Below are 22,328 nucleotides of genomic sequence, written 5' to 3'. Positions count from 1 at the left end.
GTATAACATAATTATTATTAGAGACTAAATTTCGTATTTTAGATATTTGATTTCAAACCCATAGCACATACACCAAAAGAAGAAAAAAGAGAAAACACTTAAAGGCACAGATTCCGATCTCTACTGCTTCTCTCGCTTTTCCGTCACCACCACCATCCACCGTGAATGAGCGGTGCCTAAATCAGAAAACAGGTTATGGTTATGGGGGCAGAACCACAGTTTGCCCGAAGCTTAATCCACAAAATCTATGATCCCTTGGCCAAGCAAATACACTTCGCAGCTCCAATATCGTCCTTGCGAACTAATGAACTCGAACTCGTACAGCATTATCCTTTTTTCTTTTTCCTTTAAATTCTGATGTCTTGGTAGAATCTTAGCTTCCATAAGATTTTTTGACGAATGTGTTACTGGTGCGTTTCAATGTCTACTCTCTGATTTAGGTACGTGGTATTTTGCGAATGCTGCAAGGGTTTTCTGGTTCCCTCTTCTTTTGGGATCACAGTGCCAACAGTTTTTGTAGCAAGAGTGGAATATACTTGAGTCACTTGTCCCAGAGAAGTCTCAATTCTCTTCTCACTCAGTTCATCCATGCTGCCACCTGTCTCCAGTTGGTGGAGATTACCATTGATAAGGTCGAAGCTGCGGCGGCGAAACCTCCTCCGACTCTGAAGGCATTTGCGTCCTCTGCTCTGGCCTGGCTTAAGGTGTGTGTCTCATACTCATTGGAATCATAACAAGATCGAAATTTATATATGCTATGTCGTTGTTTTGCAGCGGTTGCGTGATATTGCGTTGAAGGAGGAAAGCCCTGCAGGCAATGCTGATGGCTTAACCACTCCCACCTTGTTAGGATTGGCGAATTCTTTATCGAGGTTTCTAATTGTTACATATTTGAACTTTTAGCAGAATTAATATCTTATTTGTGTGCATGCTTGTTAAAATTACATTTCGTGTTTGATCTATGTAGCGTATCCTACTTAGTGGGATAAAACTTTCTTCTTCTTGTTGTTAAGTTGATTTTAGGTGAGATTGGTTACATTGATCAAGCAATGTCACTTTGTTTTATCTGAGGTCATGCTTACAATCAAGTCAATGTCAAATTGTATTTTAGAATATATCTCTTCAGATTTTATTTGTTTTAGTGACTGGGGGGACATGACAGTATCTGATGATCAGTTGCGGATTGTAGTCTTTGCTCAGGTGCTGAGTTCCTATTCCGAATAGTCCATGAAGCGATACCCAGGGCATACTTTGAGCTTGGTGCATCTATACCAACAGCAGATCTAGCAGTTCACGTGCTTGACTATCTGCATAAGAAGCTTGATGAGATGTGTCTTGTACAAGGTGGTGAGGTTGTGTCTATTTTCCTGTGTTACATTTGTAATTCTTTTTAGAGAACTTTCCTGGTTCATGTTTTCAAACTTTAGAATCTCTCACAATTGCAGGATGAAGCTTATCAAATGGTGCTGTGTATGTATATTGGAAGCTTATTGCCATATATTCAGGGTCTAGATTCTTGGCTTTTTGAAGGAATACTTGATGATCCTTCTAACGAGGTAATTGTTGTTGAATCTCATCTCATGGGAAATGTTCTTCCTCGCTTTGGTACCAAAGAGTGTCATATAAGTTACTCGTATACTATGTTGTGTAGTTAAGGAATTTTCTCTTGGTTCAAATTGATGAAGTCTTTCTGACCATGAGCTGCATTTTTGAAATGGTTACAATCAATTATTCAATTTTTATGTAATATTCTTGAAAAGTTCTAAGGCATCATTTTATACATTTTAACAATATATATGATCTATAATGAATTTAATATTTAAATCTGTTACATTATGCTGCAAGTTCAATCATTTATGGTTTTTGTTGCCATGTACTGGTTAGAACATGCTTGGTTGACTTAATTTTGGACAAAAGTAGCTTTTCAACTGAAAGCACTTTCTGTATATTTCTTATTGTAATATTTTTCTAAACACAGAATCAGATACTCCAAACATCCTTTCATGTGGCATTGATCATATCATCTCCCTTTTCAGATGTTCTTTTTTGCTAATAAAGAAGTATCAGTTGATGAGGCTGAGTTTTGGGAGAAGAGTTATTTATTAAGGAAGTTACATCATAGTAAATTACATGGTGAGTTCTCTTCCAAAAATTATGTTAATGATCCTCTACCAGCATCAAATGACAAGCAAATGCGTGGTAGGGAATCCACCTCTTTATCTGGAACAATTAAAGGGAAAGAACAGAGCACAATAGACTGTCCAGCTTGTCCCTTTTTTATTAAGGATTTAGCCAAGTCAATAGTTTCAGCTGGGAAATCTTTGCAGCTGATGCGCTATGCCCCTAATTCATTAGCAGTTTGTAGCAAAGGAAGTAATTATGAGATTGGAACTACTAAATATTTTAACTATGGTGTGTATCCTGCTCAAAACAAAGCTGGGTTAACATTGGCAGAAGTTTTTTCTGTGTCACTAGCTGGGCTTATAGGTGATGGTGACCATGTGCACAAGTACTTTTGGCAAGATGACTGGTATGAATCTGAATACACACTTTCCTGTGTAAAGGATGAAAAAACAGAGAGTAAGGGCAATGAAAATCTAACTGCTCTGCCACACTCAGAAAAGATTTGGTATAAGTTCTTGAATGATGCTTTATCTCAGAAAAGCTCAGCTGATTTGAAGCAAAAATATGAAGGCATTAGTAATGATGCAGGAGAAGTGAAAGAAGCTAAAGTGGTTGAAGATGAATTCCAACTCTTAATGAGATCATATGTAAACAATCCAGTTATTGCTGTATGTCAAATGGACCTTAGGAAAAACAGTGATGTGTTGAGAAAATTGAATATATCACGAAAGTTCTGCTTGCCTTCTTTAAATGATGAGGTTTTAAGAACGGCTGTATTTGGTGGAGGAAGTACAACTTTTTCTGATGTTAAGGGAACGAACTATACTTTCGGTTTTCAGTATGGTGAGCCTGAGTATCTTCGCTCACAGGATGACAGAAAGCTACTGGAAATGTTGCTTCCTTTTCCGACACTTCTGCCTTCATTTCAGGTATTTCTTTTTCCTAGTCTAGCAAGCATTAGATGTAGGTTGCAGTAGTTTGGCGCCCTAAACAAAATATATATACAATTTGAAACAGGATGATCTTCCTGTGTCAGAGCTTTTGCCTTTCCAGAGAAACAGCACTCTTCCTTCAAGGGTTCTTCACTGGATGCAAAATGTTGACCTAAGGACTACCCCACTCCCTCTTGTTATTATGCAGTACTGTCTATCTATGTACATTCAGAAACAGGTAAATTACATTAAACAATATCAAATATCTGGATTCATACTATTAGTATTTAAAATTGAATTTTGAATTGAACAGGTGGATTATATTGGGAGGAATATGTTATTGAAGTTGATGAATGAATGGAGGTTGATGGATGAGCTTGCAGTGTTGCGTGCTATATACTTGCTGGGTTCAGGTGTCTGCTTAAATGATTTTCATATTGGGCATCACTATTTTGTTCTATCTTGGTATGGGCAATTGGTCATCTTGGTTCTTGTCTTTTGCAGGTGATTTGTTGCAACACTTTCTGACTTTAATTTTCAATAAGTTGGACAAGGGTGAAACATGGGAAGATGATTTTGAATTGAACTCAATATTACAGGTAGATTTACTTGATCTTATTGAACTCAGTATCCCATTTGTTTTACCTAAATAAATATTAGTGTAAAATATGTTTTTTTGTCCCTAACGTTTTCAAAATTCTTCAAAATTATTCATTCAGTTTTGTTCCTAATGTTTGAAATAAGTTTCAATTATATCCTTTATTGTTAATTTATTTTTACAGTTAACAGTAAGTAAATATTTTTCCAAATTTAGCTTAACCACCCATTCCAACCCTAATCCTAAACTCCAACCAAATCCAAATGTTATGGTCAAAATTTAATGGGTGAATTTGGAAAAAAATAGTTGACTGTAAAAAATTAATGATAGGAATAGAATTGAAACTTATTTCAAATGTTAGGGGTGAAATTGAAACAAATTAAACGTTAGAGGTAAAAAGTATATTTTACGGTAAATATTTTTTATGATTGATCACATCATAACATGGTTATATTGTATTTCACACATTTTTCCCATTCTTTGTCTATGAAATGACTTTTAATGGTTGTTTTTTGTTTGTGTTACTCTGTTGAACACGTTTATGTTTGCTATCATAATCTTTTTAATGTATGTGTGCTGCAGGAATCAATCAGTAATTCTGCTGATTGTATGCTGTTAAGTACTCCAGATTCATTGGTAGTATCAATAACAAAAAATGTTGACCAGGATGAGCATGCTTTGACAGCTGGTGTTCTTTCAAGTACTCCTCATAAAAGTCACATCAATAGCTTTGGAATTGATGGCCTTGATATGCTGAAATTCACATATAAGGTCATTGTTTGGTTGGTTTATTGTGTGTTTCTTACTAAATACTGTTTATCTCAAATATTAGTTTCCAGAGATTTATAAGTAACAGTAAATTTGAAAATTCGGTGTTGGCAGGTCCCTTGGCCTCTTGAACTTATTGTCAATGCAGATGCAATTAGGAAATATGACCAGGTATCAATCAGGATTGTTTTTGGATTTCTGTTTCATTTTCTTAGGTTTTTAGTTCTTTTATTTTAAACATTCTGATTATCATATTTCTTTTGTTGGTTTTCAATTCTTAGGTGATGCGGTTCTTGTTGAAGGTCAAGCGTGCGAAATCTGTACTAGATAAAGTGCGAAGATGGATGTGGAAGGTGCCTTCACAGATTACCTCCCTTTCTCTGCAGTGGAGCATGTTCTCCCTTGGCTAAATCTTTCTTGAACGTTAATAAACTCAACAATATACTTTTACATTTTACGAAATTCATAAAAATGATCGATCACTCTTTGCAGGGTAGAGGATCTTCAACAAACGACAGAAAACATCATTGGATAGTGGAGCAGAAACTCCTTCATTTTGTGGACGCTTTTCACCAATATGTAATGGATAGGGTATGTACATGCATCAAGATAAGCACAAGAATTACCTTGCAAAGTCTGTTCACTAGATTTTGGAGGGAAAAGGAAGAATATAAATAATAAAGAATGAAACCTACTTACTAATAGAATGGCTGGTTGTGATGGCTTTTGATGCCTTCTGATTCCTTTTATGGTATTAACCAATCACAGTATATTATCTTTCTATCCATATTGATTATGTGATTCTGCATTTTTTTAATGGAAGATGAGAATTTTAGCTGTCAATACTATATGCAGGTATATCACAGTGCATGGCGTGAACTATGTGAAGGGATGAAAGCAGCTAAATCTCTGGACGAAGTCATTGAAGTCCATGAGGCGTACATGTTATCCATTCAACGACAGTGCTTTGTGGTTCCTGATAAGCTGGTGATTTATCATTCTCTTTGGGTCTCTGTGTTCTTCATAAATACACTGTTTTGAATCTAGATTGGTGCATCTATAAATTACACTGTAGCAAAGCCCGACTAATTTCAGTATTCTTGATTGTGTTTAGGGGGCTTTGATTGCTAGTCGCATTAACAGCATCCTTGGCTTAGCCTTAGACTTCTATACCATTCAGCAAACGTTAAGCAGTGGTGGAGCTGTTTCGGCAATCAACGCAAGGTGCGAGATGGAAGTGGACCGGATAGAGAAACAGTTTGATGATTGCATTGCTTTCTTACTCAGGGTCTTATCTTTCAAACTGAATGTTGGGCATTTCCCACATTTGGCGGATTTGGTCACCAGAATTAACTACAATTACTTCTACATGACTGCTAATGGAAATTTGATGACTGGCTCCAGCTCTGGTAGCGTCACTTCAAGATTGGGTAGAAATGTCTGATCAAACGTGGCTCATCACAGCATGTATCTGTATCTGAATACAAAGATGAATCTTCGCCTGCTTTTTTGTTGTACAGTTAAATAGGCAGGCGTTCTTGTGTCCTCTCTTCCATTTACTTGTTCGGAAATTTTGTTAGCAACGTTGCTGTAAAAATGGAAGGTTGCTTGAATGCATAGCAGGAACCACGTTGTATCTAGTAGTGTTGGTTATGTCTTGCACGAGTGCATAGCTAAGTTGACGAGTAACTGTAAAGAGAATGCTGGTGCGTTTTGTTTTATGTCTTGCATCAGATAATTTGTGTAACATAATGTCTATAGCGTGTGCCGTGCTGCTTCATGTCTGCACTGCTGCACAGCACACAGTCCTTTAAGTTGGTCCATATACGCTTACTTGTATGCCTCCCCACTTACTTTTTTTTTTTTTTTTTGGAAACTCAGGTGCAGTCGGCTTCACATGAAGTTGATAATTGAGTTGTTATCAACTGCACTTGAGTTTTCACCTTTTTTTTTTATCGAAGATAATGACTCGAACCCGCAATCTCTTAAGCGAATATAGATCTCCCCGGTTGTTACTTGTTTTGTGAGATCTCCCAAGTTGTTACTTGTTTTGTGAGATTAAAGGCCTTTTTATTTTTGTTCTTGATTTGGTTGAGTTGTCTTCCTTTGATCTCAAAGTCACAGATTCAAACTGTAGTGTAGTTATCAAATTAGACGGCATACATTACACCCTTTAGGTTCGGCCCTTTTTTGGACCTTGCATTAACACAAGATGTTTGCGTATGGAGCTTTTTTTTTTTTGGTCAGATAAAATTTAGTTTTAAGAATAAAAGGCTCATCAAAAAGTTAGTTCTTGGTCATTTAAATCATCACCAACCTAGCAAAATTCATGATTTTACATAAAATTGAAAAGCTAAACTAAACATGTAAAACAAAATCTAGCATGGTTGAAGAAAACATTGGGACAACCCATAGCTACGTTTTCCTCTTGTGCCAGCAGTTTCTCATCTGGATTGTGTTACTTGGATTGACAGCATGAAGACAAACAAGATGCACAAACAAAACCGCACTGCAATTGAGACTTAGCTCAACTGGTTAAACCATATGCCTCTTAATATGCTATACCCGGATTCAAACCTTGTGATTGAGTGCACCAAGTGTTGAATATGAACCTTTAAATGTTGTGTAGGTGAGTGTGTAGTGTGGGTGTGTTGTGATACCTAGGATTAGGGATTGTCCAATCCACTTGACCAAACAAAAAAAAAAAAACAAAACTACACTCAAAATTTAATTTAATATTATTTCTACAAAAATTAATCAAAATTGTTTTTATACAAAACTCCTTTTAACAACAGCACAAAAACCCTCCCAGAAAATGGAAATTATATAGACTTCTACTAAATTTATCTGCTCCATCCATGTTGCAGGTGCAAATGAAACTTCCTCGATTTTGATCAGTATGTTAGTTAAGGACTTAAGGTCTCAGTCTCTCAGACAATTACAAGTGTTTTTTCTTTTTCTTTCCAGGTTTCTTTTTCTGAGGTCCCCTCTTGAACACTGCTAGAATTTCAATGCTGCAACCAAATGGAAGATGACAAATCAATTTTTTTTTTTCATTTTTCTTTTTTTTTTTTTGGGGGGGGGGGGGAGAGGGGGAAGGGGGAAGGGGGAAGGGGGAATCAACCAAACAATGTATCCTACCATATATAGATATGTATATGAGAACTATAAGAATAAAGGTTATATAAATATTTATTAAGCTGGTTCATTTTTATTTTAGAATATAGCATTTAGGGCTAAGTGGAAATGAATATAAGGTTTGATTCTTATTTCCTACTTTGGCTCAACTAAAGAAGAAAAATTAGCATCACTTGAAACTCTCAGGTGCTTCACATATCCATACCTCTTAAGTAGAACTACAAGGGCTAATTTCTTACTACAGAGAAATATGAACAAATGAAACGAAAAAATAATAAGGTTCAGGTTTCTAGATAAATCATAACAAGAACTGGATTGAAAATTGGATGTAATTCAAATTGAGAAAATGGAAGATGAAGATTTATTAACTACACAAATATGTTTTTCCCCTTGTTGATAAAAAATATAGTGACAAGAATAAATACTAGAGACACATAATTAAACAAATACTAAGTTATAGAAATGACATAAATACCTTTGGGTACCAGGAAAGAAATTAAACCCATGAGCTTTATCCAAATGCCAAGCCTTACTGGACAACAATGACTTACAGTCCTGTCAACAATTCATCAAATTAACATATGGATAATTCAAGTTTTAAAAAGTCGAAGCACAATCATAAAACATAAATCATGGGAATACCTCCTTAAAGCTTTCCCATCCACAACTTATGTATATCAGGGTTTGGGGCACTGATTGAGGAATGTTCTCAGGAGGCGGTTTTCTTCCAACCTGGACTGAATCTTCTTTAGCACGTAAAACCCACGGTCGTTTCTCTTCCTTGACTGAGTTTGAGCTGCAACTAACTTGCAATGAATCAGAAATTTGCGAAGGGAGATATTTTCAAATTTACCAAAATTCATCTGTTAACAAAAGGAACAACCTCTCAAATGATGAAAAGACTTTTCGCTCCATTGATGATATATTCTGCAATGCATCTTTTAGTGATACATCTAGTCCTTTTCTGGGAGGATCAACAACAACAACATCTGAACCCACAAGCCATAAAAAAGGTTCCTGGCGACAAGGATAATAGCAATCAATTCCAAAGTTCATCTTTCTATTCTTTTAAATAAAATCATCACATAGACTGATAAAAAAATTTTTAAAAAAATCATTTTTAGTCCTCCTGACATGTAAAAGCCATCAATTTAGTGCTGAATTTTTTGAAATCAGTTTAATTTAACACTTCGGAATTTGACTGCAATTTAGTCTTGATATTTTGAATCAACATTAATTTTCATCATTCTAATGCATTTACTTTATGCTTCTGATGAAACATGCACACCGAAATTTAAGCTGTAGCAATAAAAGTTACATAAATCAGAAAAATAATAGAGGTAAAACATGAATGTATGATGAGGCTTCAAATATTCACTACTAACTCTGGAAGCATCGGCATGATGCCACGTGATACTGCTGTCAACTGTGGCAGGCAACCGACCAATAGTCTTCTCAAAAGATGCCTTTGACTCTTTGTTAATCTCGATGCATTTAACGGACCTGAAAGACAACTAGAAACATAAATTCTCGAACTCCGCGATGTAACAAAAAGTAACAATTTAGAGGCATAGAACCACAAACTCTTGCCTGCACTTTCTAGTGGCAGCTAATGACAACCCAATTACCCCAGCTCCAGCATACAAATCTGCAACAGATGCCCTATGTGGAACATATTTCTGTAACTTCCGAAGCAAGACATCAAAAGCCTGGATGAAGGAATATCACAATATTGGTTATTATCATCTCATGCAATATAAACAGGTTTTGTACATATCAAATATCAATTATATTATAGAATGCTCATCAGTGAATGATTCAATAGCTGGAAAATCACATGTGAAAGCAAGAAAGATACTAGTCCTGTTATTAGAAGTGGACCTTTGTGATATAAGAATACTGAATAAAAACATTTGCACAAAAGGAGAATGTATTTTATGAATGTCGCTCCTCCATCTCATCAATTTAATTTTGCTCTTTGGTTTAATTCTTACAAAGCGCGAACACTTAAAAGTAGGGCTACTAGTTGTTCATATTCCCACAATGATGAGCAGCCAAGCAGACATCTTCACTAACACAGTATCTAAAGAAAAGTTTCTGAGCCTAAGAGAGAACTTACTTGTAACAGATTTTCAGAGTTGTAGAAAGCCAGTTTTAGGGGGCATAATAGAGTAAGCTGAGTAGAAGTCTAGAAGAGTCTAGAAGAAGTAGAAAAAGTTAAGATGATTGATGCCAGGGCATCTTAGGCTACTTTCACTAGCCATTTTCTTTGTTTTTAATAGGTTTTATGCACTTTCTTGAGTTATAAGTAAGCAATTGGGTTAGAAATTCATGTATGCCTAGATTCATCCAACCATGGTTAATTTGATGCAATTTTATGAGAATTGTGCTATAATTACTTGTGTGCTAAGAATGATGAGAATTCTCATGACTTTAGCAAGGCTTTGATGCATGAATTGGTGGATGATAGGTGAAGGAAAGCATGGGAGGAAGTTGAAGAAGGAGCATGGAAAGGATGCACAAGAAGCAACGTTGGTAGCCAAGTTGGACCACCAACGTTGCCTCAAACATTGGGAAGAAAGCAGAGCAAGATTCTGCATAAACTGCTGGTGCCCACGTTGGAGGGAACGTTGGCAAGCCAACGTTACCCCAAACGTTGTGATAAAATGAGCTTTCTGGAGAATTTGGAAATCTGTAGCGACGCGCACGCGTGCTGTACGCCCACACGTGGATTGGAAATTCTGACAATCCACGCGCACGCGTAGCTGACGCGCACGCGTGGAAAGGCCAACGTTGGAGGGAACGTTGCCAGTCCAACGCTGAGGCCAACGTTCTTCTATGTGATTTTAAAACTGGAAATGGGATTTTTGCATCCACGCGCACGCGTAGCGTACGCGCACGCGTGGATGCGCATTCTGACCCCAAGGGCGCAAACGCGCGAGGCACGCGTACGCGTGGGTAGAAGAACGTTGGCACTCCAACGTTGAACCAAACGCCAATGACAGCAAGCAGAACTGATTTCTTAGAGGGGCGTTTGAGTCAACGTTGGCCATCAAACGTTGACTCCAACGTGAGCAGCAGAAGTTGGCAATTCAAACAGATCTCTTCTCAACAGCAACAGAAATCAATTGGCGCAACCTCAATCCAATTCAATCAAGGCCAAAAGCCCAATTCAGAGATTGAAGATCAATAGGAGAAAGTGTATAAATAACTTAGAATTTAAGTTAGAAGCACCTTTTTTTTTTTTGACACTTAGCAGGGCGGAGGATACTGACACTCGGCCAATTTTACTTTTCTGCAAATCTTTGAATTCTGCAATGTATCTTTCAATTCCATTTTCCATTTTGAGAGCTATGAACAACTAAACCCCTTTCATTGGGTTAGGGAGCTCTATTGTAATTCAATGGATCAAAAGTAGTTTTCATCTTCTTTCTTTTCTCTTGATTTTTGTTAGAAAGCTTTCGATCTTAATTCAATTGGATAGTTGTCTTGACAGAGAAGCTATCCATAATTGGAATTCTTCGGATCCTTGAGAGAGGAATGAAGAATTCATGCTAGAATTGATTTCTCATATTGGATTAGATTGGAGGTTGGATGGATATTGTGACATTTAATCCTACCAATACTTTGATCTATGAATTTGTGTGGTATAGTCAGTGACCGAACTTCAACTCTTCCCATGAGCAATTAAATCAAGACATTGGACAATTGTTCATGCTTAGAGAGATTGGTGAGCCAAAACATTGGGATCCAATCATCTAAGATTGCCAAGCAATGTCAATGAATGCATTGATTGAGGAAGAGATGAAAATGATTTGATCCAGAGAATTCAATATCTCCTGAAACCCAATGAATCCCCATCTCTGATCTACCCATTCTATTTACTTTCTGCTCTTTAATTTCATGCTTAATCCCCATTCCCATTTAATTTCATGCAATTTAAGCTTCTGTCATTTAATTTCTCGCACTTTAATTTTTGTCATTTAATTTCTTACAATTTAAGTTTCCCGCCAAATTTACATTTTGCAATCTCAACCCAATTTTGATTTCGCTCAACTAGCATAATTCTCCAATTAACATTGATCAACCAACCAATCCCTGTGGGATTCGACCTCACTCTACAGTGAATTTTTACTTGACGACAATCCGGTGCACTTGCCGGTAGGAACTTGTTGAGAGACAGTTTCCGAGTGAATCACTGATCCGTTAGATAGCTAGAGCAAGTGCCAGCTAGGATAACCCCCCAACTAACTTAAGCATGTAAAGGCTCTTCTACCCTTTGCGCTAGTTATATGCTTCAAAACTCTCTCTCTCTCTTCTACCCTGTGCTTCATTACTCACAAAAAGGTCTTTTAAAACTTAAGAAACCCAAATCAATTCATTTCAGTACAAACCTTTCAAAAATGATAAGATTTGATAAAATACATTATTAGAATGGATTTATAAATCCATTCATTTCACTTGTTATCTACCGGCTATGTACGTCTATACCATGATTTTATCTCTATATAAATGTGTAGTGTTTATATTTTGTTTCTTGTCCATGCTTCAATGGTAACTGAATGAAACTATCAATTGAAAAAATTCCAGAATTGCCAAATAGATTATGATAATTCACAGGATTAGAGTCTTTACCCTAGTGTTTGCCTGGCCAAAACTAGAAGGAGCCAAGGACACATCAATTCCACCAACATGTTCCCAAAAATCTCTTTCTCCAAGAAGATGTCTCCATCTATTCCCAAAAATTATCTGGGCCATGAAGTAAACATTTTAAAGGCATGACTATATATAAAAATATCTTGCCAAAACAAAAAAATGATTGCAAGATCTGCATAGAAGGTATCCCAGAAAAGAATAGCTTAAGTGACATAAATATGAAATTTCAATATCCAAAAACTTCATCAAATTTGTATTAATGAAATCATTCCTGTCAGACTCCAGTTCCATTTTGACCATTTGCAAAGATGCATAGTCCAGCATCACTTACAATTAAAAAAATAATTCAAGATACAATGCTATCATGTGGCCAATTTCCCCCATCTTAGTGTTAAGCAAGAACTTGTATAACAATGTCATACGATTTATATTCAAAAGCAGTAAAGAAACGAGCGCCCTCTTTCCTTCACAACTGAAACTATACGTCCATCATTGCCAAATGACATTCACAATACAATTTTCCATTTAGCCAAACACGTCATTCATTTGTTTCATATGAAAAAAAAAAATATTAACTCACATTGTTTGTCGAAGTCTGAAAGTTGACCCACACAGAATGGAGTAAATGAAGCTTGCTCTTGGGCCCACCGTTTTTCCATAGAAACTGCAGCCAATCATATAAATGATCACTTTATTATATGATTAAAAGGGCATTGACACAGTAACTTATGTCATTTAAAAAAAGTAAAGGAAGCAGCAACCTCACATTTGCCAATTCATTCAATTTATCTGAACTAGGTGAATTTTCATTTCTTGAATTCCAAACTAAAGTAACCTGAACCTTTCCTGAAACAGTATAAATTCAATTCAATTTAATTAACTCCATCAGCAAAACAATATCAATTCAATTTTATTCACAAAATTCAATAGCAACAAGGAACCATTCATATATCTTTCTGCTGCTGGAAGAGACGTGTTGTGTGTTGTTACAGCCATCTGCATACACCCACTCGACATCAAAAAACTTTCCAGATCCAGAACTTCAATTGTCAATTGAACTAAAAAACTAACATATTCGATATTATTACATACCGTTTACCTGAACATATCGCAACTCGCCAGTACCCTCATCTTCAACATATGGTTCAATATCCAATTCAGCAATACCTAGACGAAATTCAGAAATGGCCCAAAAGAACTTAACAAAAAACTGCATTAGAAAATAAAATAAGCAAATAGTTAACAAAAATGACAAAAAATTACCCTGTCTAAGCAGCTCAACAGCAGCATTAATATTAGGATGATGAGCTGCCCAAGAGATCACAGCACCCAGAAAGCTTACTTAGCATAATTTCATGTTAACAAATAAGAACACTAATATGAAATTTATTATTGCTAATAATAAAGAAAAAACACAGACGCATTAATAAAACAGAGCCAAGCGAAGACCTTTGCACTGTGGAATGTCAACTACGTTATGAGTACCCTCTTCATAGAGACCAATGAGAGGGTCCGATGAAGAGCCACGCACAGCCAATTTCGCACGGCACCTCCAACCCCACTAACAAAACCAATCCAAATAAAAATGAATTAATTAATTACAATTCGGAGTTGAAAACGAAATCGAAAAGTACCAATTTGCAGGTATCGAAAGTGAAATCGGAGACGCCATGTTTCCGAAAGAAATCGGTAGCATCTTCCAGTATATCCGGACGGTGGAGATTGAACTCGTGTGTGCACCCAGAGCACCTGCCAAAAAATTATATATACAGAGTGAAGAAAACAAACGTTACAAAAGATAAAGAAACACTGAAAGAGAGGAGAGGGTGGTTCTTACGACTGGAAGTGAGGGCAGTGAAGTGCGCAAGTTAGCGGGGACTGAGGAGTGGAAGAAGTAGGGGGTGACGACGAGAGTTGAGGAAGCGGAGGCGGAGGCGGAGGCAAAGAGAGGGGACGGGCAGCGGCGGCGGTGGTGGAGGAAGCATGGCAGGTGAAGAGAGGGAAGGAAGGTGGAGCTGAGAGAAGACGGAGGGTCATTGTTTGAGGGAGGAGCTTGCTGTGTTTTGAGAATGGATAACGAACGAGGCAAAATATCCCACGGCCATGCCCATGTCGGTCATTATGCTAAGAAAAATTAACACTTTGTTTGGATGTTGAAAAAAAAAATAAAAGGAGAGAAAATGGAAGAAAAAAATAAATTATTTGTATGTTATTTAGATAGAGAAAAAATAAATAAAAGAATTATTTAAATAAAAAAAAAATAAAAAAAATCATAATAGTATAAAATTACATCAATATTTTTATCATAAAATAAAGTATATGTATTTTTATTTATTTATATTTTATTATATTTTATAAATATTATAAAATATTATAATTTTATATATTTGATTTAAATTATTTATTTAATATATATAATGTTTAAATATAAATATTATTATAATAATATATTAAAATTACATTTATATTGGTAATTGTTAATAATAATATAACTAAGGTAGTATTGAAAATATAAAAATATAACACCTTTTTTTCTGTTTTTTTTTTTTTTTACTTGTGATGGAAAAAAAATTTTTTTAGTGGAATTCATACTAAAATTTTTTTTCCTTCCCATTTTCTTTGATAACCAAACAAAAGAAAATATCATTTTCCATCCATTTTCTTTTCATCCATTTTCTTTTCACTCATTTTCTATCAAACCAAACATAGTGTACAAAAGGAACCCCCAATACTTTAACGGCATACTTTCCAGTTTTTCTTACTTTCTCGACCCACTAACTTCGAAATTCGAATTCTTAGTTACTATATAATTTTTGTTCATATCCTGCTCCAAAAACATGAAACCAAGTCTAATAAGGATAAAAGTCCACCTAAAAAAGGTGGTCTTTTTTATTTGTCCGACTTTATAAGAAGTCGGACGCAACAAGGGAGGTCTAGCGTTACTTATTTAAATAAGTAACTGTCTCCCTAAATATCTCATATTATCTCTACCTCATCTAAAAGGTAGATCTCAACAAATTTTTAAGAGAAAGAGAACGGCTATTCACCAACAAAGGTAGAACTATTTCAAAAGGTGGTTATCTACTCTAATATAAATACACCAACACCCCTCAAGTATAGTCAAGTCTCAATCTACTAAAAATCTGCTAAAAGCTTTTGCTAACTTAAGTATTAGAGTCTCTTGTAGGTACCCCTACCTCCTCACGAGGAACTTGGACGGCGGCACCTCGGCACCATAACAAATCAGACGCTGCCTTAGAAGGAGCTTGGACCTCACGTTCAGACCCAAATCACCATTTCAGGTAACCTTCGGGACATTGGTGTCGTTGCCGGAGAACCTGAAAGTCTACATTCGCGTATGGCAAACAACCAGTATAAAGACGGTCATACAGCGTTTGAGTCGAAACCAGATCCCCACCATTAAAACATGACGCTAGCATTACCTCCACCTCGAGAGAGAACAAATACCCCCCACGGGGAAGGAACGTCAGGAAACCCTCATCCATGGCAGATTCATTCGAAGGTCCACCTGCCTGAAGATGCCCGACGGAGATACTAGAGTTAGTTCGCGGCCACCGTAGACGATTAGAACAGCTCGAGTTGGAGGCGAACGACAACAAAAAGTAAAACGAGAATTACAAAAAGAAATACGACGACAAAAAGAGTTGGAGAAAAAGCTCTTGAGGTTAGAAGCCAACCTCCGAACATGGAGTAATTGGACAGATCGGGAAGAAAGCCCTCTTGGAGGTGAAGATCCATTTGTTGAAGAGATCATGCGAGTTCGAGTTCTCTGAAACTTCAAAACTCTCGACATGGATCTCTATGACGGAACGATCAATCCGAGGCATCATCTCAGCAATTTCAAAAGTCGGATGTACCTAGCTGATGCCTTTGATGCAACTCGTTGTAAAGCCATCCCGTCAACTTTGACTAAAGCTGCAATGAAATGGTTTGACAACTTACCACCCAGGTTGGTGACATGCTTTGATGACCTGGAAAAGAAGTTCCTTATCAGATTTTCAATCCAGAAAGACAAAGTGAAGCATACTCCAAGTCTGCTATGGATCAAACAAGAAGTCGGAGAGACACTCCGAGACTATATGGAGAGAATCAACAAAGCCTACTTGGTAACACAAAACTTACCTACTGAAATAGTAATAATAGGGTTGGTTAATGACCTTAAAGAATGGTCGTTCTCCCAATCCATATCCAAATGATACCCGACTTCCTTGTACGAAGTACAAGAGCGGGTAGAAAAGTACATTTACATGGAGGAAATTTCTGACTTAGAGAACCTCCCCCGAAGCCCAACCTGTCCTACCAAACTCGGGACAAAGAGAAGGAAGCTAAAAAAAAGGAAGAGTACAACTCAGAAAAGTCTCGAAGATACCATAACTACACCCACTTAGAGTTTCTTTTGTAGATATCTACAGGTAGATATGCCACACTAAAAAGGTTTCACCTCCTCGCCCTATCGAAAATAAAAAAGCAGAAAGTCGGACAGAATACTGCGAGTACCACAAACTGTATGGGCATTCTACTAATGATTGTTATGATTTAAAGAATGTCATAGAAAAGTTGGTTAAGAAAAATCGACTAGATAGGTACTAGCCGAGAGATCAAACGATCAAGGAAAGAGGAAACGAGATGACGATGACGAAGGACGATGAAATTGACCCTCGCAAACTCTTGAGAGACATATATGTTCATACCCTGGGTCGAGTTATCCGACCTGGGATGATTGGAGATAAAGCGACCGACCTCTTCAGGTCAGACTATCCGACCTCTTCTCAGAGAGCTCGGCCAAATCAACAAGAGAGCCCAGAAAAAGGCCCAAATAGAGGAACACGACCCAAATCCTAAGGCGGCCTAAGCCTATAGAGATAAGGGCGGTTCCAATGAAGATACACTGACCTCAACTCTAAAGATAAAGATAAGATGAGATAACTAACTTATCTTATCTAACGAAGGTCACATCTCAACACTATAAATACATTGGAGCACCCAGGTATAACTCATACTCTGATTCTACTAAAAACCTGTTTAATATCCATGCTAACTTAAGCATCGGAGTCTCTTGCAGGTACCCCCACCCTCCGGTGACCAAGGATCAGCAGTGCAGCCAGTCCAACAAGTCGGACGTGGCGGCTCCGGCCACCATCAACAAGTCGGACGCGGCGGCTCCGGCCACCATCAACAAGTCAGACACAACAGCTCCGACCAGTGCAGAAGATCTCGTCTGAGATCGACCTATAGTTTCAGGTAACCCTCGGAACATTGGCGCCGTTGTCGGGGAACCTGGAAGTCATCCCATCACCATGGCGAATGAATAGGACAACGACCACGACTCAGATCTAGAGGATAGAACACCGCACAAAAAACGCGGACACTACACCTAAGGATACTCCTCAACTTAACAACGAGAAGAATTCTCCAAACGCGGAAGCCATGGAGGCGCTTCAAGACCGTTTAAAACAACTTGAAAAAGAAGTCCTACATCAATGAGAGGCTGAGAAAAACCTACAAAGGGAAGTTAGGCGACGCTGTGAGTTAAAGGACAAGCTCCTAAAACTCGAAGCAGATCTCAAAGCCAAAACAACTCGATCCGGTCACGAAGACAGCCCCCACAAAGATCAAGACCCCTTCACCAAGGATGTATCTCACGAAGGCCCCAGATGCAATCCGTTATTCTCCATCCAAAAAGATAAGGCCAAACACGCTCCAAGCTTGCTAGGAATCAAGCAAGGAGATCGGAAAAATCTCCGTAGCTACATGAAAAGATTCGACAAAGCATGCCTTGACACACAAAGTCTTCCAACAGAAGCAGCCATCATAGGACTCATCAATGGCCTAAGAGAAGGATCTTTCAGCCACTCAATATCCAAGAAGTACCCAACATCTCTAAAACGAGGTTCAAGAAAGGACGAAAAAATACATCAACATAGAGGAGAACTCTCGGCTAGGAGAGAGCTCAGAAACCGAATTCTCCTAACACAGGACAAGGATAAAGAGTCCAGAAAGAAATAAGACCAACCCACTGAGAAACCTATCTCTTGTGGATGTTTAATGAGAAATACGCAACACTGAGAAGATCTCACCACCTTGCCCAATCAAAAGCAAAAAGGAGAAAGAGGTCGGACGAGTTGAAGATCCACCTCACAACAAAGAGGTCGGACGAGTTGAAGGTCCACCTCAAAACAAAGAGGTCGGACGAGTTGAAGGTCCACCTCACAACAAAGAGGTCGGACGAGTTGAAGATCCACCTCACAACAAAGAGGTCGGACGAGTTGAAGGTCCACCTCACACCAAAGAGGTCGGGCGAGTTGAAGGTCCACCTCACAACAAAGAGGTCGGGCGAGTTGAAGGTCCACCTCACACCAAAGAGGTCGGACGAGATGAAGGTCCCCCTCAGACCAAAGAGGTCGGACGAGTTGAAGGTCCACCTCACACCAAAGAGGTCGGACAAGTTGAAGGTCCACCTCACACCAAAGAGGTCGGACAAGTTGAAGGTCTACCTCACACCAAAGAGGTCGGACAAGTTGAAGGTCCACCTCACAACAAAGAGGTCGGACAAGTTGAAGGTCTACCTCACACCAAAGAGGTCGGACGAGTTGAACGTCCACCTCACACCAAAGAGGTCGGACGAGTTGAACGTCCACCTCACACCAAAGAAGTCGGACGAGTTGAAAAGGACAACGGAGTGCGAACAAGCCTTCCGAGATTTCAAAATTCTTGGGGGCAACCACCCATTCTTTCCAGACCATGGGAAAGTGAAGAACTCGTATTATACCTCGCAGTGGAAAGTCGGTCAATAGCCTCAGCACTAGTCAGAGAAGACGAAAGTGGGCAACAACCCATCTACTTCATCAGCAAAGCTCTACAAGGGGCCGAACTAAACTATCAAAAGATAGAAAAAGTTCGCCTACGCCCTCGTACTCACCTCTCAACGACTGCACCCATACTTTCAAGCTCACACTATCAGAGTTCGGACCAACCAACCCATAAAAGACATCCTACGGAAAATAAACTTAGCTGGAATAATCCTACAGAGGACAGCTCGGATAATTCGGGGGACCCTGGACAAAACCAGAGAACATCTCGGATAATTCGGGGGACCCTGGACAAAAACAGAAAACAGCTCAGACAAATCGGGGAAAATGAAGTCCGACACATACCTCAGGAGCAGAATGCCCGAGCTGATGCATTTTTAAAACTAGCCAATACCAAACCAGGGGGCAATAACAGAAGCCTCATCCAGGCTACATTGCAAGACCACAACGAGTCAATCTCGAAGGCGGTATAAGGGATGTACTCAGGGTCAGCCACAGTAACACGCATTAAAACTATGAAATCCAGCTAATCAGACATGCCATCTGGGATCTTAGTATACACCTCAAAGACATAGGTCAACTATGGGGTTACTACCAAACAACTCAGGAAATAAGGAAACAACTCGGACAATAATAGCAAAACATCAGGTGTCAGATACAGCAGTAAAAGGGAAACCCCAGGACTCACACGAAGGTCCAGGGGCACCCTTTGGAGGCAACAACAGAGCAAAAACCCAAATACAAAGTCAAAGCTTTACATCAAAAAGCATGCCAACTTCCACATTGTCCCACCAGAGGAGCTCATCAGTGTAACATCACCTTGGCCATTCACAAAGTGGGGACTCGACCTCCTCGGACTATTCCCCCAAGGATCGGGACAAGTCAATTTGGATTACTTCACAAAATGGATTGAGGCAGAGCCGCTAGCTAATGCCACTACTCAAAGAAGTCGGAAATTCTTGTACAGCAACATTGTTACAAGGTTTGGGGTTCATTACTCCATCACCACAAATAATGGCACTCAATTCACAGACACAGGTTTCAAGAAGTTAGTGGCTGACTCAAAAATAAAGTACCAATTCACATCCGTAGAACATCCACAAGCCAATGGACAAGCAGAAGCTGCCAACAAAGTCATACTAGCTAGGATAAAACGGAGACTACAGGACGCAAAGGGAGCTTGGGCTGAAGAGCTCCCACAAGTCCTATGGGCATATCGGACAACTCCACACTCCGCCACGAAGGAATCACCTTTCCGATTAGCTTACAGAATGGAGGCAATGATCCCAGTGGAGGTCAAAGAAGGATCGCCCAGAATGATCCACTACAGTGAAGCGGCCCACTCCCAACTTCAAAGGGAAGAGCTCGACCTACTTCCAGAAATCCGAGAAAGAGCTCGGATCAAGGAAGAGATGTTAAAACGTCGAATGGCCTCAAGATACAATCAGAAGGTAGTACAGTGAAGCTTTGCTAGTAACGACCTCATCCTAAATCCGAAATGATATCAGAACAAGTCGACTGGGAGAGGGGAAGCTAGCAGCTAACTGGAAAGGACCATACCAAGTTGTTCAGAAGAACTGGGGAAAGGTTGCTACAAAGTGTCCAACCTCGAGGGGCAAGAGCTACCAAGGTCATGGCATGCCTGCAATCTAAAAAGGGTGCCAGGCCGAGATCCAAAAAAGATTGCCCGACTTAGAAAGGTAAGTACTAACATGTACACACTCTTATCCTCATTTTATTGTTTAAAAGATTGCAGATTCCCTAAAAAGTTTCCTGCCAAGACGCCCGATTACGGCAGATCGGCAAGGTGAAAACCAAATTCACCACCCGATCACGACAAAGTCGGCAAGATGAAAACCAAATTCATCGTTCGATTACAAAGCGACAAGTCGGCAAGGTGAAAACCAACTTCACCACCCGACCACGATGAAAACCGAATTCATCGTTCGATTTCGAAAAAGGTCGACAAAGTGAAAACAAAATTCACTGCTATATCAAGACGCATTCATCGTCCGATTATAAAGCAACAGATCGGCATAAAGTGAAAAACAATTTCACTGCACGATCATGATAAAGACAACCGTCCGATAAAGGTGAAAACGCGATTCACCCAAAGGACGATCTAGAGATGACAACCACTTTCTACAAATCGGCAAAGATGAACACAGAATAATGTAAGAAGTTATCGAAAGTGATCTAAAAAAGAACCTGACGAGGTCTTACGGATTGCTAAAATAATAACTTAAAGACTGGCCGACGTTAAGAAGTCGGACCAAGTCAACCCAAGTTATAAGTAAACCTTGGAAAGAGGTCTGGCCAACCCTATTAAAAAGGATTACTTTAACTTAGAAGGGCCCGACATGACAAAGTCAGCCCAAAATGAAAAGTTATAAAAGTAGTCCCTGAAAGAGACCTGACAAAGGTCCAAAAAAGAGGACTACAAAAATAACTTAGAAAGAGGACGACGGAAAGAAGTCGATCTCCTACAAACAAGTTATAAAAGTAATCCCTAAAAGAGACCTGACAAAGGTCCAAGAAAGAGGATTACAAAAATAACTTAGAAGAGATCGGCATGACGAAGTCGGTCGCCTACAAAGCGTAAAAGTTATGAAAAGTGATCCCTGAAAGAGATCTGACAAAGGTCCAAGAAAGAGGATTACAAAATAACTTAGAAGAGATCGACATGACGAAGTCAGTCTCCTACAAAAAACAAGTTATAAAAGTAATCCCTGAAAGAGACCCGACAATGGTCCAAGAAAGAGGATTACAAAACAACTTAGTAAAGGACGACGTAAAGAAGTCGGCCCCCCAAAACAAAAAGTTATAAAAGTAATCCCTAAAAGAGACCTGAACAAAGGTCCAAGAAAGAGGATTACAAAAATAACTTAGAAGGGCCCGACATGAAGAAGTCAGCCCGAGCCAATTAAAGCGACAGATTGGACCGACGAGAAGAAGTCAGACCAACAAAAGCTACAGATTGGACCGATGAGAAGAAGTCGGACCAGCAAAAGCTACAGATTGGACCGACGAGAAGAAGTCGGACCAACGAAAGCTACAGCTTGGACCGACAAGAAGAAGTCGGACCAACGAAAAACGTGCGATAAAACGGACATAGCTCCACCCAAAAAGCCACGGCTCCACGACAAGGCTATCAAAATTGTTTAGAATGACTAAAAAGTGTTCTACGAGAACACTAAAAAGTCGTCGGACAAGTTAGCCCCAAGGACCACCTCGACCAAACAGAAAGTGGACAAAACCAGAAGTGATCAAAAGAGGTCGGAC

General features: G+C 38.8%; 2 protein-coding genes across 4 annotated transcripts; one reads left to right on the top strand and one right to left on the bottom strand.

The window, feature by feature from the left end:
• Positions 1-33: 33 nt before the first annotated feature.
• Positions 34-6,255, top strand: LOC107605025 (uncharacterized). 2 transcript variants are annotated; one of them, XM_016306760.3, is made up of 15 exons: positions 34-318; positions 441-704; positions 775-872; positions 1,190-1,352; positions 1,446-1,556; positions 2,037-3,053; positions 3,142-3,294; positions 3,370-3,469; positions 3,561-3,655; positions 4,237-4,425; positions 4,537-4,593; positions 4,704-4,775; positions 4,915-5,013; positions 5,278-5,409; positions 5,537-6,255. In XM_016306760.3, the coding sequence occupies exons 1-15, from the start codon at positions 196-198 to the stop codon at positions 5,864-5,866; spliced, it is 3,003 nt and encodes a 1,000-aa protein (XP_016162246.1). In that variant the 5' UTR covers positions 34-195; the 3' UTR covers positions 5,867-6,255. The 2 variants fall into 2 exon arrangements, with proteins under 2 accessions (XP_016162246.1, XP_088348039.1); XM_088491913.1 differs by having other exon boundaries at positions 49-318; positions 1,190-1,355.
• Positions 6,256-7,142: 887 nt separating this feature from the next.
• On the bottom strand, positions 7,143-14,337 carry LOC107605026 (S-adenosyl-L-methionine-dependent methyltransferases superfamily protein). Of its 2 annotated transcripts, none has more exons than XM_016306761.3 (15): positions 14,054-14,337; positions 13,851-13,965; positions 13,666-13,777; positions 13,480-13,524; positions 13,316-13,383; positions 13,158-13,212; positions 12,983-13,062; positions 12,797-12,880; positions 12,196-12,309; positions 9,151-9,269; positions 8,946-9,063; positions 8,444-8,577; positions 8,203-8,362; positions 8,036-8,115; positions 7,143-7,436 (listed from the first exon to the last, which is right to left on the bottom strand). In XM_016306761.3, the coding sequence occupies exons 1-15, from the start codon at positions 14,251-14,253 to the stop codon at positions 7,361-7,363; spliced, it is 1,560 nt and encodes a 519-aa protein (XP_016162247.1). In that variant the 5' UTR covers positions 14,254-14,337; the 3' UTR covers positions 7,143-7,360. The 2 variants fall into 2 exon arrangements, with proteins under 2 accessions (XP_016162247.1, XP_020960554.1); XM_021104895.2 differs by having other exon boundaries at positions 8,203-8,356.
• Between the last annotated feature and the right edge of the window lie 7,991 nt (positions 14,338-22,328).

This window comes from Arachis ipaensis, chromosome B6, assembly GCF_059453495.1.
Source record: "Arachis ipaensis isolate K30076 ecotype BB chromosome B6, ASM5945349v1, whole genome shotgun sequence".
NCBI classification, from domain to species: Eukaryota; Viridiplantae; Streptophyta; class Magnoliopsida; order Fabales; family Fabaceae; genus Arachis; species Arachis ipaensis.
The sequence above is the reverse complement of the archived record's forward strand: the minus strand, read 5'-3'. Positions and strand labels throughout refer to the sequence as shown.

What these genes read in the sequence shown, in the direction of transcription:
- LOC107605025 (XM_088491913.1), top strand. Translation starts at nt 196, where the DNA reads ATGGTTATGGGGGCAGAACCACAGTTTGCCCGAAGCTTAATCCACAAA. An exon ending in TTGTACAAGGTGGTGAGGTT is followed by an intron (nt 1,356 to 1,445) that starts GTGTCTATTTTC and finishes TCACAATTGCAG; the next exon opens with GATGAAGCTTATCAAATGGT. An exon ending in TGCTGAAATTCACATATAAG is followed by an intron (nt 4,426 to 4,536) that starts GTCATTGTTTGG and finishes CGGTGTTGGCAG; the next exon opens with GTCCCTTGGCCTCTTGAACT.
- LOC107605026 (XM_016306761.3), bottom strand. Translation starts at nt 14,253, where the DNA reads ATGACCCTCCGTCTTCTCTCAGCTCCACCTTCCTTCCCTCTCTTCACC. An exon ending in TGTTGAGCTGCTTAGACAGG is followed by an intron (nt 13,384 to 13,479) that starts GTAATTTTTTGT and finishes AATTTCGTCTAG; the next exon opens with GTATTGCTGAATTGGATATT. An exon ending in TTGGCCAGGCAAACACTAGG is followed by an intron (nt 9,270 to 12,195) that starts GTAAAGACTCTA and finishes TCCTTCATCCAG; the next exon opens with GCTTTTGATGTCTTGCTTCG.